The 17,480-nt window shown below is 40.9% G+C and overlaps 1 protein-coding gene across 1 annotated transcript; it reads right to left on the bottom strand.

Moving 5' to 3' along the window:
- Positions 1-207: 207 nt before the first annotated feature.
- On the bottom strand, positions 208-9,487 carry LOC144689211 (zinc finger protein 462-like). Its single transcript, XM_078556324.1, has 3 exons — positions 9,376-9,487; positions 7,638-7,861; positions 208-948 (listed from the first exon to the last, which is right to left on the bottom strand). Exons 1-3 carry the CDS (start codon positions 9,401-9,403, stop codon positions 787-789), a joined length of 414 nt encoding a protein of 137 aa, XP_078412450.1. The 5' UTR covers positions 9,404-9,487; the 3' UTR covers positions 208-786.
- Between the last annotated feature and the right edge of the window lie 7,993 nt (positions 9,488-17,480).

Consider the following 17,480-nt stretch of genomic DNA (forward strand, 5'->3'; position numbering starts at 1 on the left):
GCTCACTGCACTGGGCAAGGGACTTCAGAACTCTTCACTTCAAACCATCACCTACTTATTGACCAATGCCTGCAAAGACATCAGACAACTCTTTACATACAGGATTCTTTTTTCTAAATGCTTGCATAGTCAGGATCAATGTTAAACATTGACAAAGGAATGAATAAAAATTGTGGTGATGGTGAATGTACACATACACCAGCTTTTAGTAATAACTTGTCAATTACCATTGCTTTGAACACAGGTAATCAACATCAAGTTCATTCAAACCTAGTGACATTAGAGGGCGAGGATAATTGGATCACAGTATACAGATATGGGTTATACAGATAAAATACATTCTCTATTTTGAAGTCATGCATTATTTTCTTATTTTTATGTAAAACTTTATGCTGTACAGCAAAACTCATGACAATTTGGAAAACAGAAAAATAGTTGGTTACAACATAGTGGTATCACTACAGTACAAGTTAAGGAGCTAGGAGTTGCGTAACAGAAGCAGGTTTATATGAATAGTTTTCATTATAAATATGGACATAGGAATTTATAATTGAAAAAGGCGATACAAAGTTTGGACAAAAAAATCAAGACAAGAAGCAAGGTTCTGAGGACAGGAAGTACATGCAGATGAAGATTTTTGTCTGCCAGTTAGAGCAAATATTGCATGCTACAATCCCCTGATGTGTACATACTATATGCCACAACGATTCTTTGGAATTGGATCAAGTGGCTTAATCTATTAATGCACATGCTAAACAGTCAATTTCACTACAACAAAAACAAGAATCAAACATCCCAATATTTTTTTTCAGTAAGATATAAGTAGTGCTCACTTTTCTTTTCACCATGGCTTTTCTTGAATCTCTTCCTTTGGAACTCTTCAATTTCAATACTTAGGTCTGCTTCATTTAGGTTAACCTCACCAACCAGATCAAAGTTGCATTTCACCTATTTAATAAGCACAAATACATTATCATGTCTATCGCAAAGGAACAGATGATTCACAGATTAATCAAATCACATTGAAACATAGAAAATAGGAGCAGTAGAGGTCATTCAGCCCTTCGAGCCTGCTCCGCCATTCAATATGATCATGGCTGATCCTCTATTTCAACACCATGCTCCCGTGCTCTCCCCATACCCCTTGATGTCTTTAGAGTCTTAAATATATTCAGTGACTTGGCCTCCACAACCTTCTGTGGTAGAGAATTCCGCAGGTTCATCACCCACTAAACGAAGAAGTTTCTCCTCATCTCAGTCCTAAATGGTCTACCCCGTATCTCAAGACTGTAGCCCCTTGTTCTAGACACCCCCCCACCTCCCAACCAGGGGAAACAACTTCCCTGCATCCAGTCTGTCCAGCCTGTCAGGATTTTATACGTTTCAATGAGAACCCCTCTCATCCTTCTAAACTCCAGTGAATACAGGCCTAGTCGGCCCAATCTCTCCTCATATGACAATCCTGCCATCCCAGGAATCAGTCTGGTCAACCTTCGCTGCATTCCCTCAATAGCAAGTATATCCTTTCTTAGGTAAGGAGACCAAAACTGCACACAATACTCCAGGTGCGGTCTCACCAAGCCCCTATACAGCTGCAGTAAAAAAGACATCCTTGCTCCTGTACTCAAGTCCTCTCGCAATGAAGGCCAACATACCTTCACTGCAAGAGGATTTGAGTACAGGACAGGTTCGTGTACATTGTAAAAAAGAGTTTAATAAAAATTCAAGCAAATGTTAGAATAAGTATCCATCATATTTAACTTGTTCATCATCATAAATAGGAATCTTGAGTTATTAAAAATTAGGTTAATGAATAAATTTGTAAGTCAATAATTCATTTAAAATAGATAAGGTAATACTTGTTTTTAAAGTGCAAGTATTCCAACTATTTTCAATGAAATAGAAACAGTCAGTTCAGTTGGCTTTGAAAATAAAACACATTTCATGTGGACAGGCTTGAAACTACACTCACTAATAATGAATTTTAGTCTTGATTTTGGGGGGAACTAATGAATGGAAGAGCTTTTATAAAATCAGATTTTAATCAAAACAATGATAGCTTCATCATCATGTGTCAAAAGTATGTTAAAATAAATCACAAGCATGGTAATATACTGTTCATTACTTATAAACTCAGAGTTCTTGGACTAACTTCATGTATTTTAGTTCCTGCACTCCAATATCAAAAAAGCTAATAAACTAATAATGTGAATGATCTACAAACTTTACTTGTGATCTACAGATTTTCTTTCGTATTCTCTGTTTTAGACTTTTAATGTTGTCTTGCATAAATTACATATTCTTCTGTGTGTCTTCATATCCCACCACTCATTCTCGATTGAAAAACTATTTAAGTAAAATGGTGGCTACAACTGGTTAACAATTAATTCCAAAACATTGATTTAAAACTCAATAAAGCAATAAAGTTTGACTTCATTGAGTCATCAAGATGGCCACAAATCACAGGCTTGTTCTAAGCTTTGGCTCCAAGTACCCATAAAAACCTAGCAGCCCAGAAACGAGATGCACTAAACAAGGTATTTCATCATACATAGCCAAGTGGTAATGTTTGAATAGAACTTTCTCATGAAAGCCTCGAAGATAATAGTGAGACTGGAATTCATAGCACTTTAATACACCATCACAAAGTTGATATTGAAGAAGAATCTACAGAAAAATATAACAAGTTCAAATATACTGAAATATCTAAACTAGAAGAAAGACACATATCCAAACTTGTCAATGACAATAGATAGGTTGCTTTGTAAGCAGTGTAGATGGAAGTGTAAAATTACAAATAGATATTGATAGATTAAATGAACAGATAGATAAATAGAATGGCAGATAGATTTCAATGTAGTCAAGTGTGTGGTTATCCACTTTGGATCTAAAAAGAATAGAACAGGATACTTTCTAATTGGTGAAAAGCTAGAAACAATGACTGTCTAGGTACATGGGTCATAAAATATCATGAACAGGTGCAGAATATAATCAAAAAGGTTACTGCCATGTTGATCGTTGTATCTCAAGGGTTAGAATACATAGGGACAAAAGTCATGCTTCAGCTATACAACTTCCTGGTTAGGCCACACTGGGAGTTGTTCTGGTCACAACATCTATTTCTTCCTAAGGGAGAAGTACAGCATACATATTCTAGAATAATACCTGGGTTAAATTATGAGGAGAGAAGAGGTTAAACAAACTAGGTAAAAACAGAAACTGTTGGAAATATTCAGAAGGTTCAGCCACATCTGTTGAGAAAGAAAGTGTTACATTTTAGTCAAGGAAATTTTGTAAGGTCCTTGACCTGAAACATTGACTCTATTTCTCTCTCTACAGATGCTGCCAGACCTGCTGAGTATTTCCAGCATTTTCTGTTTTTGTTTCAGATTTTCAGCATCTACAGTATTTTGCTTTTGTTAATAAACTAGGATTGCATTCCCTGGATTTAGAACATTAAGGAATGATTTGATTGAAGTTTTCAACCTAAGGGGAACAGATAAGATAGATAGAGAAAAACTATTTCGGCTGGTTAGAGTGTCTAGGAATGGTGTCATGCTGAGCAGACATGACAACATTACAAATTTTTAAAAACTTGTTTGTCTGTTTTAACAAAGGACACTGCTGATCTTTAAGATGGCTACCACAGGTCACCTGACTTTTGGAACTGCAAGTTGGCCAAGCTGCTGGAAGCTTCTAAAAGGTGTTTACAATGAACATACCTAGATCACATCCTGTGGAATGTCGCACCTGCCTTTGTCAGGACTTAACCCAAAATGGCAAAGACAATAAGGCCTCAGACTTTGTCTTCAGGACTATTGGTAACAAAGGAGAACTAACCAAACTGATTATGCAGAAGGCAAATACTTAGAACCCCCATCTGCCTCTAATGTACGTCAATGGGTTTTGACCATAGGAGGTGGAAACTCCTTCATTTACATGAATAGACTATCAATTGTTTTACTTTGTATATCAATGGCCAGTTGTCACATGACAAAACTGATTTTTTTTTTTTGGAAAGCCTTTTATCACAAGTCCTGCTTGCTTTTTGCAGCAGACAGCAGACTGGGGAATCCAGGAGTGACATCAGAAGGAACATCACTGCTGAAATCAGATTATAACATCTAGCCTTCTACCAAGCCACAAGGCTTAAAGTTTTAAAGCGTCTTGAAAGCCTGTTTCTGAAAGGTCCCAAGTTTGCCTAGAAAAGGAAAACTGGTTCTCTGGCTACAAGTATTATCAAGGCTGTCTACTCATTCTGATGAAACTCCACAAAATTGTGTCTTCAGCTATCTGGACTTGTCTGAACTTCAGCTCCCAAGTGGAAAAGCGCTCTCACTAGGCTCTTACAAACACGTGAACTGTTAACTATTCTGCTTGGTTTTAATATTCATGGAAGTGAAACTCCTTTCTATTACTCTATCTTTCTTGTGTGTATATGGTGTGTGAGAAGTAGCTATAAACCTTTCTGGAAAAGGTATGAGAGAATAAATAATATTCCTGGTTGAAAAATCCTTGAAAGTCCACTGCAAGTGACTTTGTAAAAACTGACCACACACCAACGGAAGTTAAGCCACACTGATTATGGACAGAAGGGTAGAAAAATTAGGAAGTTTCAGTCTGTTTTTCTCCCATGTCCGTAACACTGGTCTAAAATTAGACCCAGACCTTTCAGGAGTGAATTTAGGAAACACTTCGTTACACAAAAGAGGTTTGGAACTCTCTTCCACAACAGTTAATGCTAGATCAATTGTCAGTTTTAAAACTGAGACTGGTAGATTTTTGTTCAAAGGTATTAAGGGATGTGGGCCAAAGGTAGGTAGATGGAGTTAGGTCACAGCTCAGCTGAACTCACTGAACAGCAGAGCAGGCTCAATAGTCTAAATGATCCACTCCTATTCCTAAATGATCCAATCCTATTCCTATACCCTATGAGTGGTTACATTTTTAAAACATTTTTGCAAATTATACAATAGCAGATTATCTAAATTGGTGCTGCTCATGGTTAAAAATAAAAAATGAAGATTAGGTATTTTTCCTGTGCTTTCATTCTTAGGTTGTAGCTCAACTTCTAGATAGAAGTGAGTAGAGTGCTCCAAATTGAGGGGAATTCCAGGGAAGATAGTATTCCCTTAACACAATGGTATTGAATTGGCCATGTGCTTTTCCAGTGTATACAACAGCTTTGTACTAGCATTACATCCCAGTTCTTGTGAAGTGAGCAGTGACTGCAGGTTTTTATTAAAGAAATTGTTAAAATAGAATTAATATTTACTCCTCTCAACAGCATTTTCAAATTAGCAACGCGGCACTTCTTGTAAAATGATGGCACAGTGATAGAGTGGAGAATATTAAAGTGCATTCTTACTGAATTGCATTTAAATACAATGGGCAGAATTTTCCGTTCTGGAGACTAAGTGCAGTAATGGGCAGGAAAGTCAGCATAATTCCCACTGGGAGGCAGGGTGGGTGAGCTCATGCTATCTTCCACTTCTCAGCTCATTAATTATGCATCAGCAAGGAGCTCGACAAATGTTGTTGCAGGACAGACAGGAACTGGCCCACCCTGCCCTTATCTCACGGGGTCAAAGGTCCCCAGAGTCCTTGCAGCCGCAGCTCATACTAGAGAAGCTCGCAGATGTGAACAACCACCTCCCGAGATATATAAGGGCACCTCTGGCATCGATTTTTGTTCATCTCTAGCTAACAGCACCGCCGGTGATACAACCGTGGACGGGCCAATGCTCACTGTTGCAGTGTTCTATGTTCACCCGCCTCTTGATCTTATAAAGGCCCCACTGCATTTTGCTGCTCAGGCCCTTGCTCCCCATGGCCCTGTGCCAACTGGCAACAGGCCCTCCACTTTCTCATCTAGATGAGAGTAATCACCAAGGCAGGGTTGTCTGCAGCATCAATGCCTCAGTGGATGTGTGAACAAATTGAAGTGATAAAATTAGTCTGCATGCCCTTTACAGGTTTCCCTCCATCTCAAAAGGCAGCAGGCAAGTGCTAAGCCCTTCACCTGGCCTCTATCTAGATATGGCATCTCCACTCCACCCCTTCCAGGTAAAGGACATCCTGGAGGACCAGAGATGAATACGTATGGAGACATTGTTTTTTGACCAGGGTGAAGAAAGCCATGTACTCATGTGGACACCTTTCCGCTCGTCTCCACCACCCTCGAAACTCTACAGAGACACCATTGCCACGACAATATAGAAGACTAACTATATGATCCCTTGTCAACCGTGACCATTCACCTGGGAGGATGGAGGTTTGGAGTCGGGAGTTGGCTGCTGTCCACCAGCTGTGTCCCTTGGAGGCATCCACCTCCCTCCCTCCTTGCCTCTGACTGCAGCCGATGACAAGTGCCACAGAATGAATTGCAGCTCCACACCTTGCTGGGATCTTGGTGTTAAGAGACCCATGAGTCAGCAACATACCTGCTGTAATGCCACCTTCACCATAGAGAGAACACAAGTGAGAATCTTTGGCATCCAGTTGCCTCATAATTATTAGGGTGCCCCTTTAGTTGGTCACTTGTGCTGACCTTGAACTCCTCCCACCAGAAAAGATCATCCTCTGACTTTGAGGATTCATACATACAGAGCAACTGTGTTGTCAGGAACAGCTTTGAGAAAATGGCACACATAACCTTTCAGACACATTCCACCACCTTCTACCCTCCCCCATCACCCACCAACTTCCCCCCCTATCACCATAGACCCAATATCATCATTCTCTACCCTCTGTCATCCTTGAACCTCCCCATCATTTTCCTCGGGCCCTATAACAATCCCTATGCCCACCCTGGCCCTGCCCTCTCTCGATATCTGGGCCACCTGTCTTGCTCCCCACTGTGAACCACCCGATGAAATCTTCGCCTACCAAATTCTCACTCTGAAGCTGCCACCGTACCGCATTCCACTCCCCCCTCTCACTGTGACTGTTCCCTCCTACCACCAGCATTCTGAGTTCCCCCTCAGGGCCCCACTGCTGACACCATTGACTGCCCCCACCATCCCCAGATACTCCCCCAACTCATTCTCCCATAAGCCTGCTGCCCCTGTCCGCCATTGGCTTGTGATACAAGCACCTGAAATCTCACAGCGACACTCTTAAAGTAGGCGAAAGTAGCATCTATACACCTCAAAGTAGTTGAAGAAGTGAAACTTGCCAGGTACATACCACTTACATACAATCAGGAAACAGCCCGTTCTAATAATCTGCTGGTGGGCCATTTAAATTGGAGGGGGAACGTAATACCACTGAGGTGACCTTCTAATGTGCATTCATGGATGCAAATGTGCTCCCCGACACAGGTCGCCAGGAAACCTGAGCCACATTTAAGCTGCAAAATTGGGAGAACAAAATTCCAAACTAATTTCCTGCTGGCGAGAAACTGACTTTTGCCATCATGCCAAATTTACTGCCCCCGCCTACCATGATTCTTCTGCTGGCGGGAGCAGAAAATTCTGCTTAACATTATTCTCACACAAATACAACAAACAGAACTAACAATGGATGTCAAGTAAATACGTTTATGAGCAAATGCTGCTAACACCAGGCATAAGTCACTTGTAAAGTATCATATTTTGCATGTGCAAAACATCTCCGCCTCATACACTGGAAAGTACCTTGTGCTGCTCCTGTAGGTGAGTCTCCAGCTCTGTTTGCAGTCTAGCTTCAAAGAAGCAGAGGCGACACTTGTACGGTTTCACTGGGCTATGAGTGTCCATGTGATGTATTAGGATGTCCTGACTAAGTGTAACGAATGTACACCAATCACAACAGAATACTTTCCCAGGAAAGAAACGCATCAGTCCAAGTTGACAGTCTTCCACATAAGCCATCTGTCCATCTGAAGACCCAAGTATAGGCAAATGTTAGAGATTACATTTTTTTTAATACTAGAAGGAATGATAGTTACCTGATATGCGATAAAAACAGAAATATCCATTTATTTGTTGAGGTCTCCTGGTCCTTCTGTTTCTTGGTTTGATGTTGGCACATCTTGTTCAACAAGTTATGGACTACCATTGCCAAAGCAATTCTACAGAAAATGCCTAATTCTACTGTACTTCGACTAAGCAGTTTTAAAATCATTAAAAAATAGTGAAGGGAATAACAATATCCAAAAGGTGTATACATGTATTTCATTTCTTCTCCCTTCCCCAATTCCTTCAAGTCAGCGCAAGAACAGATTTTTTCATTGCAGAGTTCCTGCTATGGCGAAGCCCAGTGACAATATTAATGGAAACTTTACCAATCTACCATGTGCATTATGTCAACACCATTGTCTAAAAACTATACACAAAGGTCTATTGCTAGGCTGCCTTTGTCTTGCAATTTAACTAGTGACATCAAATTATCTACAGATGCCTCCCGTTAAATTGTGATTCAAATAAATTACTTTTAAATATGGGTGTGTAAGAGGCAGATTAACCATGAACACAAATAATTATTTTTGCACTTCTGCTTCAAGATGTTTATGCTCTCAATTTTAGATCCACATTGTAATCGGGACACTAGTTAAACAGGTTTTGCTTTTGCTGTGCACCTAATAAGCACTAAGATGCAAGGCAGATATTTAAACTTTTAACAATGTCCCTGAACCATAACTTCAAATGGGAATCTTTTAAACTTCTAGCATCAGTCTCATTCTAGTGAATCAGAAAAGGCTGCCAAAATACATCAGAACCACAGGAATGGAACACCCCAAATGTGATGGTTTCATTCTACTGGGAACTTCTGAGTATTCATAGTAATAAAATTAGGTTGCATTTGTGCATATCTATGTTTTTTTTCATTCATTCACAGGATATGGGCTTTGTTAGCTGGGCCAGCATTTATTGCCCATCCCTAGTTGCCCTTGAGGTGGCGGTGCTGAGCTGCCTTATTGAAGGGCTGCAGTCCATGTGATGTAGGTACACCCACAGTGCTGTTAGGAAGGGAGCTCCAGGATTTTGACCCAGCGGCAGTGAAGGAACGGCGATATATTTCCACGTTATAATGGTGAGTGGCTTGCAGGGCAACTTCTAGGTGCTGAGTAAAAATATACTATTAAATTCAATACATTAATTTAAGCAGATTCAGTAAATTTATTAACACTAGTAGATATCGCAGTCTTGACGGCAAGTCGAATGATGTGCTGCTGTACAAGAACAGAAGTGTTATATTGTATTATGCACACCGTTATTCTGCTGAGGCATAGCCGTGTTCCTTGAAGACTAAAATATTATCTAGTTAAACACATCTGCTGTCCATGAAGTTTAAATTCCCAACACAGACAGTGCTCTGCAAAGCTTAGTCATACATGGTTAAATACTTAAATTGAAAACTTTACTCGTTAAATACTTAAATTGAAAACTTTACTTTTGTGCTCCAGAATGTGATTGACCATTCTGCTTTTGTGCTTGGTGTAGTAGAGGCACACAGGACATTGCAATATTCCAGATTCTTTCTCAATTGAAGTCAGGCCAAAGTCTTCCTTAAAGAGAAGTGCACTCTTGTTTTCACTTCCTGCCATAGCACTACTTTCTTCAAAGGTAACTTTATCCATCATCCTTGTAGAACAATTTTTATCACCTACTGTGAGTTCACATACTTCTGCATGCTGAGAAAGGGCATTCCTGAAAATAATTCAAAGGAGAAAATAAAGATGGATCTTGCATTACTCTTCTCAAGACATTAACACAAAATAAGTAAAGCTGAATGTCCTAATTATATTTTAAATTTTTATTCAAATTTTATTTTTGCCAGGTAGATGCTAAATAAATTGTAAAATATGGGCCAAGTAGGAGTAAATTAAAATACATAGAATTAATAGATAAAACACACAATGAAACCATTAACTATCAAAAAAAAAAGAGGAGAAAGGAGAACTACTGGAGCTAAGAAAAGGTCAAAGACTGAATCAAGCTCAATATCCTCTTGCAAAATTACCAGATTCAAGCAATTAACGACAAAGAACAAACACCACCATTAGAAGACCAGGTAGGAGTATGGACTTGCTGTAAGAATACATACTTCCAAACCACTTTGCGTTCACCAAGAATCGGTGCAGTATTTTGAAGCAATGCAATGGGGAAACATAGGTTAACCATGGCTACTGAAGCCAATCTGGAAACTATGCCCACTAAACTGTCTAAGAATAGTTACCTTAGTCCAGAGATTCGTTCAAATAGTATGAGAAGATCTAACAAAGATAGCTACAAGCTCTTTGCGTTCCCAAACATCTTGCTTGTTCTCCATTTTAAAATACTATAGGGATTGGGGAACACAGTTTACCGTCCCTGTATCCAAGCTCCCTATTCCATGAAATAGCTAGTCCGTACAGCTACAGTCCGGATAATATGTTACACTACAACTCAATAATTGGAGAGTATCAGTTGCACTCTGACCTGTGATAATTTAGGACAAGCGGGGCTTGTGTGGACAAACCTGCAAGGAGGTTCTTCCTTTTCAGAGAGCATAGCAGCGTATGAGCAAGTGTACAAAAAGGGTGGATGCCAGCAAGCTTAGGCACAGAATGCCTGAAGTTTGTAATCAAATAAGAGAAACCTCATTATAGCCCAGAAATAGGCTAGAGATTTTCCTTCAGATGAAGCCAGGCCCAAAATAGGTGGGAAAGTAAGTTGCAATGAAGAAATAAGAAATTTACAAATGGATATGGTTAGGTTAGGTGAATGGGCCAAAATTTGGCAGATGGAGTTTAACGTGGATAAGTGTGAGGTTATCCATTTTGGTCGGAAGAATAAAAAGGCGACTTATTATTTAAATGGAGAGAAACTTCAGAATGCTTCAGTGCAGAGGGATCAGGGTGTCCTCATGCATTAATCACTGAAAGCTAGTATGCAGGTACAGCTGGTAATAAGGAAGGCAAATGGAATTTTGACATTTATTGCTAAAGGAATGGAGTATAAAAATAGCGAAGTGTTGTTGCAACTGTACAAGGCATTGGTGAAACCGCACCTGGAGTATTGTGCACAGTTTTGGTCCCCTTACTTGAGGAAGGATATAGTTGCACTGGAGATGGTTCAGAGGAGGTTCACTAGATTGATTCCAGGGTGCGGGGCTTGTCTTATGAGGAGAGATTGAGCAGTTTAGGCCGATACTCGCTAGGGCTTAGAAGGATGAGAGGAGATCTAATTGAGGTATATAAGATGCTAAAGGGGATAGACAAAGTAGACGTGGAGCGGATGTTTCCCCTTGTGGGGAATTCTAGAATGAGAGGCCATAGATTTAGGCTAAGGGGTAGTAAATTTAAATTAGAGATGAGGAGGAATTACTTTTCTCAAAGGGTCGTGAATCTGTGGAATTCACTAACTCAGAGTGCAGTGGATGCTGGGACGCTGAATAAATTTAAGGAGGAGATAGACAGATTTTTAATTTGTATTGGGTTGAAAGGTTATGGGGAGATGGCGGGAAATTGGAGTTGAGGCCAAAACGAGATCAGCCATGATCGTAATGAATGGCGGGGCAGGCTCGAGGGGCTGATTTGCCCACTCCTGCTCCTAGTTCTTATGTTCTTAAAGAGAAGTGTACTCTCTTAAGGCGGCTGCTTGCGGACCTATCCTTTATAAGCAATGCATTTCCTGCTTTTGATGGCATTAACCACATTTCAGACACATGTATATGGTCTCCCTTCCATCCTTGCATCTGAAAATTTGCAGAGGTTTTAGAAACCATATACAATCCTAAACTTAATCCAAATTCCTATAGCCCCTATTCTCTCCAATCAGCACAGGTTCCCAGTGTGTCACTTTCAAAATTTCTAACATCTTTTTATGGCTTTGTCCATGATCTTACCCCACCCTACCAGGGGGCTGTCCTCTTGCCTTACAATAACAAAATAAATAGGAACAGGCCATTTAAAAAAAATTTCATTTCATAGGTCATGAATGTCGTTGGCAAGGCCAACATTTGTTACTCATTCCTAATTAACTTTCAAAAAGTGGTGGCGAGTCACCTTCTTGAATTGCTACAGTCTATCTGGTGTAGATACACCTAGTGATATCAGAATCACATTTGCTGCAGCAAAGGAGGCCTTCAGCCTAGTGTCTGCATTGGCTTTTCAAATGATCAATTAATTTAGCGCCACTCTCCCATTTTCTCCATGTAACCCTGCACATTATTACTTTTCAGATAACAGTAATTCCCTTTTGGATGCTTCAATTGAACCTGCCTCCACCACGCACTCAGGCATTGCGTTCCAGACTTTAACCACTTGCTGTGTGATGAAGTTTGTCCTCATGTCACTTTTGCCAATTACCGTAATTCTGTGTCCTTTCCTTCTTGATCCTTTCATGAGTGGAAACAGTTTTTCCCTATCGAATCTGTCTGGGCCCCTCATAATCTTGAATATTTCCATCAAATCTCCTTCTCATCTGTGGAACCATTCGCCAGAATCTTCACTGCATTCTCATCAATGCCTTCAAGTGGGACACCCAGAATTGGATGCAATACTCCAGCTGAGGTCGAACTAGTGTCTTATACAAGTTCAACATAACCTCCTTGCTCTTGTAGTCTATGTCCCTATTAGTAAAGCCTAGGGTACTGTACGCTTTATTAACCGTGCTCTCGACCTGTTCTGCCACCTTCACTAACTTATGCATATACCCAGATTCCGCTCCTCCTGCAACCTTTTCAGAGTTGCATCCTTTATTTTATATTATCTCTCCATGTTCTTCCTACCAAAATGAATCACTTCACATTTCTCCACATTGAACTTCACCTGCCACCTGTCCACCCATTCCACCAACTTGTCTATGTCTTTTTGAAGTTGAAGCCTCCTCATAATTCACAATGCTTCCAAGTTTCACATCATCCACAAATTTTGAAATTGTGCTCCTTACACCAAGGTCTAGGTAATTGATATATACCAGGAAAAGCAAGGGTATCAACACTGACCCTTGGGGAACTCCACTACAAACCTTCCTCCAGCCTGCATAACATCCATTAACAGCTGCTATCTGTTTCCTGTCACTCATTCAATTCTGAATCCATGTAAGTACTGTCCCCTTTTATTCCATGAGCTACAACTTTGCTCACAGGTCTGTTGCATGGCACTATATCAAACATCTTTTGGAAGTCCATGTACACCACATCAACTCCACTGCCCTCATCAACCCTCTATTACCTCTTCAAGTTAGTTAAACATGATCTTACCTTAAGTAATCCATGCTGGCTTTCTTTAATTAACCTGCATTTATCCATGTGACTATTAATTTTGCCCCAAATTATTGTTTCTATAAGTTTCCCCATCACGGAATTCAACTGACTGGCCTGTAGTTGCTGGTTTATCTTTACACTCTTTTTTGAACAATAGTGTAACGTTTGCAATTCTCCAGGCCTCTGGCACCACCCTCTGCGTCTAAGGAAGGCTGAAAAATTATGGGCAGTGCCTCTGCAATTTTTACTCATTTCCCTCAGTTTCCTTGGATGCATCTCAACTGATCATGGTACCTTATCCACTAAGTACAGATAGCCTATCCAATATCTCATCCTTATCAATTTTAAGCCCTTCAAGTGCCTGAATTACCTCCTCTTTCACCATGGTCTGAGTTAGCATCTTCTTCCTTGATAAAAACAGATGCAAAGTATTCATTTAATACCTCAGCTTTGCCCCCTGCCTCCATGTGTAAATCCCATTTTTGGTCATTAATCAGCCCCACTCCCCCATTTACCATTGCTTTAACTATTTATATGCTGAAAGAGTTTTGGGTTTCCTTTTATGTTGACTGCCAGTCCCTTTTCATACTCTCTCTTTGCTTCTCTTATTTGTCTTTTCACCTCGCCTCAGCCTTCCATATTCAGCCTGGTTCTGAATTGTATTTTCTACTTGACATCTGTCAAAAGCATACTTTTTCTTCTTTATCATAATTTCTATCACATTTGTCACCCAAGGAGCTCTGGCTTTGTTTGCCCGATCTTTCCCTTTCAAGGGAATATATCTTGACTGTGCCCAAAATACCTCTCTTCTTTGAAGGGCTTGTTGAGCTACCAACCTTTGACTCCAATTCATTTGGCCCAAATCCGTTCTTACCCCACTGAAGTTACTTATCCCCCAGTTAATTATTCTTACTCTGGATTGTTCTTTGCCCTGTTCCACTGTCAGCCTAAACCTGATAAGCCTAATACAATGATCACTGTCCCTAAATGTTCTCCTACTGACACTTGATCCACTTAGCCCACCTCATTCCCAAGAACCAAGTCTAGCAATGCCTCCTTTTTTCGTTGGGTTGGAAACATAAGTGTTGTAGAAAATTTTCCTGAGCACACTCTCGGAACCCTTGCACCTCACAGCCCTTTACAGTACTATTATCCCATCTATGGTCCAATAATTAAAGTGCCCCATTGTAACTACCCTATAATTTTTGTGCCTCTCTGTAATTTCCTTGCAAATCTGTTTCTTTACATCCTTCCCACTAGTTGGTGGCCTACTGACAACACCGAACAATATAATTACACCTTTTTTGTTCCTTTGCTCTAGTCAAATAGATTCCGACTATGACCCCGCTGGGACATCCTCTTTCTCCAGCACTGCAATGCTCTCCTTAATCAATTCTGCCACCCCTTTGCTTTTTCCTTCCTTTCCTATCTTTCCTGAACACCTTGGATGCAGGAATATTTCACACCCAGTCCTGCACTTCTTTGAGCCAGGTAAATGTTAAAGGCACAGCAACATATTTCCACATGCCAATCTGCACCTGTAATTCACCAATCTTATTTACTACCGTCTGTGCATTCACATACATGCACAGTAACCTCTATTTAGACTTTATTACTTTCTCCTTTACTCTGACCCCACCTATTAACTTACTATTCCTTATTCTAGTGCTATCCATCTTTCCCAGTGTTCTGTGCACCTTGGTCTTTGTCTCTCATATTATCTCCTGGTTCCCACACCCCTGCCAAGTTAGTTTAAACCCATTCCCAAATAGCATGAGCAAAATTCAGTCCCAACTCTATTTAGGTGCAACCTATCTGGCCTAAACAGGTCCTATCTCCCCCACAACTGGTCCCGATGTCCTAAGAATCTAAAACTCTCCTTCCTGCACCATCTTTCCAGCCACACATTCATCTGTTTTATCTTTATACTCACTTGCACATGGTATTAGGAGTAGTCCAGAATCTTTTGAGTCCTACTTGTTAATTTCCTACCTAGCTCCCTAAATTCTGACAGCAGAACCACATCTGTCTTGCTGTCTATGTTGCTCGTACCAATGTGGACCACAACTGCTGGCTGTTCACCCTCCCTGCTTGAGGTGCACTGCAGCTGCTCAGTGACCCTGGGCCAGGGAGGCAACACACCATCCTGGATTTACGTCTGTAGCTGGAGAAATGTCCATCTATTCTCCTATCAAATCACCTATCACTATTGCTCTGGAAGTCTTTCTTGTACTCCCATATACAGCTGATCCACCTGTGATGCCATGGACTTGGCTTTGGCTGCACTCCCCAGATAAGCCATCACTCTCATCAGTATTTAGATCTGGTTACTGGTTGGAGAGTGGGATACATTCAGGGGATTCCTGCACCATCTGCCTGTTCCTTTTTGAATACCTAGTGATCACCCATTCCCTCTATTCCTGCATACCATTAAGCTTTGGAGTGACCGTGTGTATAAACATGCTATTAACAAAGCTCTCAACCTCATGGATGTGCTGGAGTGACGCCACCTGCTGCTTAAGCTCCAAAACCCATAGCTCAAGCTGTTGCAACTGATGACACTTCCCACATAGTACAGCATGTGCATTCTACAGGTCAGAGCAGCTCTGCCATTTCTTTATTAGTGATAATAAACCTTACTGCTATTAACAAACCTTATTAAAACTGATAAATCCTGCCAATACTTAGCACATCTTACTAGTAATAAAAACTTAAAATAAAAGATAAAAGCTAATACTTACCAGCTACTTGCTTTTTAGTTTTAATACTTAACATTTTTATCATTTTTAATTTGCCAGTTAATTAGAATCAATCTCTAAGCAATATTCACCAGCCAACCAACTTATGATTTTCCTGTGATATCACATTAGGGAGTTCCAGGGTTTTAGCCCAGGTTTCTTTTTAATTCTTTCATAGGATGTGGGTGTTGCTGGCTAGGCCAGCATTTGCGGCACATTCCTAATAGCCTTCGAGAAGGTTGTGGTAAGCCATCTTCTTGAACCGCTGCAGTCAGTCTGGTATTGGTACACCCACAGTGCTGTTATGAAGGGAGTTCCAGAATTTGACCCAACAGTGAAGGAACGGCAATACTGTTCCAAGTTAGGATGCTGTGAGGCTTGGTGAGGAATTTGCACATGGTGGTGCTCCCATGAGTATGCTGCCCTTGTCATTCTAAGTAGTAGAGGTCACAGGTTCAGGGTGCTGTCGAAAGAGCCTTGGGTGAATTGCTGTAGTGCATCTTGTATATGGTACACAGACCTGCCACTGTACGTTGGCGGTGGATGGGGTTGCTTTTTCCTGGATGGTGTTGAACTTCTCAAGTGTTGTTGGAGCAGTACTCATCATGTAAGTGGTGAGTATTCCACCACAGTCCTGATTTGTGCCTTGAAGATGGTGCACAGGCTTTGGGGAGTCAGGAGGCGAGTCATCTCAGAATTCCTAGCCTCTGATCTGCTCTTGTAGCCACAGTATTTATGTGGCTAGTCCAATTCAGTTTCTGGTCAATGGTAACCCTAGGTTATTGATGGTGCAGGATTCAGCGATGGCAGTGCCATTGAATGTCACAAGCAGATGGTTAGATTCTCTCTTGCTGGGGATGGTCATTACATAGTACTTAAGCCCAAGTCTGAATTTTGTCCACACCGTACTGCATTATAGACACGAACTGCTTCAGTATGAGGAGTCATGATTGACACTAAATGCTGTGCAATCATCAGCGTACATCCCCACTTCTGACCTGATGGAAGATTGATCATTGATTAAGCAGCTGAAGATGTTAGGCCTAGGGGTCTACCTTGAGAACTCCTGCAAAAATATCCAGCAACTTAGATGATTGGCCTCCATAAACCACAAATATCTCCCTTTGTGCTGGGGGTCTTTGATGCCTCCACTGTCAAATGCTGTCTTGATGTCAAAGCAGTCACTCTTACCTCACCTCTGGAATTCAGCTCTTTTGCCCATGTTTGGACCAAGGTTGTAATTAGGCCTGGAACAGTGGCCCCAGCAGAACCCAGACTGAGTATTGCTGAGTAAGTGCCACATGATGATACTATCATCTTTGCTGATGATTAAGAGTAGATTGGATTGGATTTGCATCCGTTTTGGTGGGCAGGACATGCCTGAGCATGTTTCCCACATCATCGGGTAGATGCCAGTGTTGTAGCTGTACTGGAGCAACTTGACTAGGGGTACAGCTGGTTCTGGCACACCAGTTACAGCTGGGATGTTGTGGGGGCCCATAGTCTTGTTGTATTCTGTCTGTAGCATGCTGCTTTTGCTCTTTAGCATGCATGTTGTCCTGTGTTGCA

The sequence above is a fragment of the Cetorhinus maximus genome, chromosome 13 (genome assembly GCF_964194155.1).
Source record: "Cetorhinus maximus chromosome 13, sCetMax3.hap1.1, whole genome shotgun sequence".
NCBI lineage: Eukaryota > Metazoa > Chordata > Chondrichthyes > Lamniformes > Cetorhinidae > Cetorhinus > Cetorhinus maximus.

What these genes read in the sequence shown, in the direction of transcription:
- LOC144689211 (XM_078556324.1), bottom strand. Translation starts at nt 9,403, where the DNA reads ATGGTCAATCACATTCTGGAGCACAAAA. An exon ending in TCACATTCTGGAGCACAAAA is followed by an intron (nt 7,862 to 9,375) that starts GTAAAGTTTTCA and finishes TTGGGTCTTCAG; the next exon opens with ATGGACAGATGGCTTATGTG. An exon ending in ACCTACAGGAGCAGCACAAG is followed by an intron (nt 949 to 7,637) that starts GTACTTTCCAGT and finishes CTTATTAAATAG; the next exon opens with GTGAAATGCAACTTTGATCT.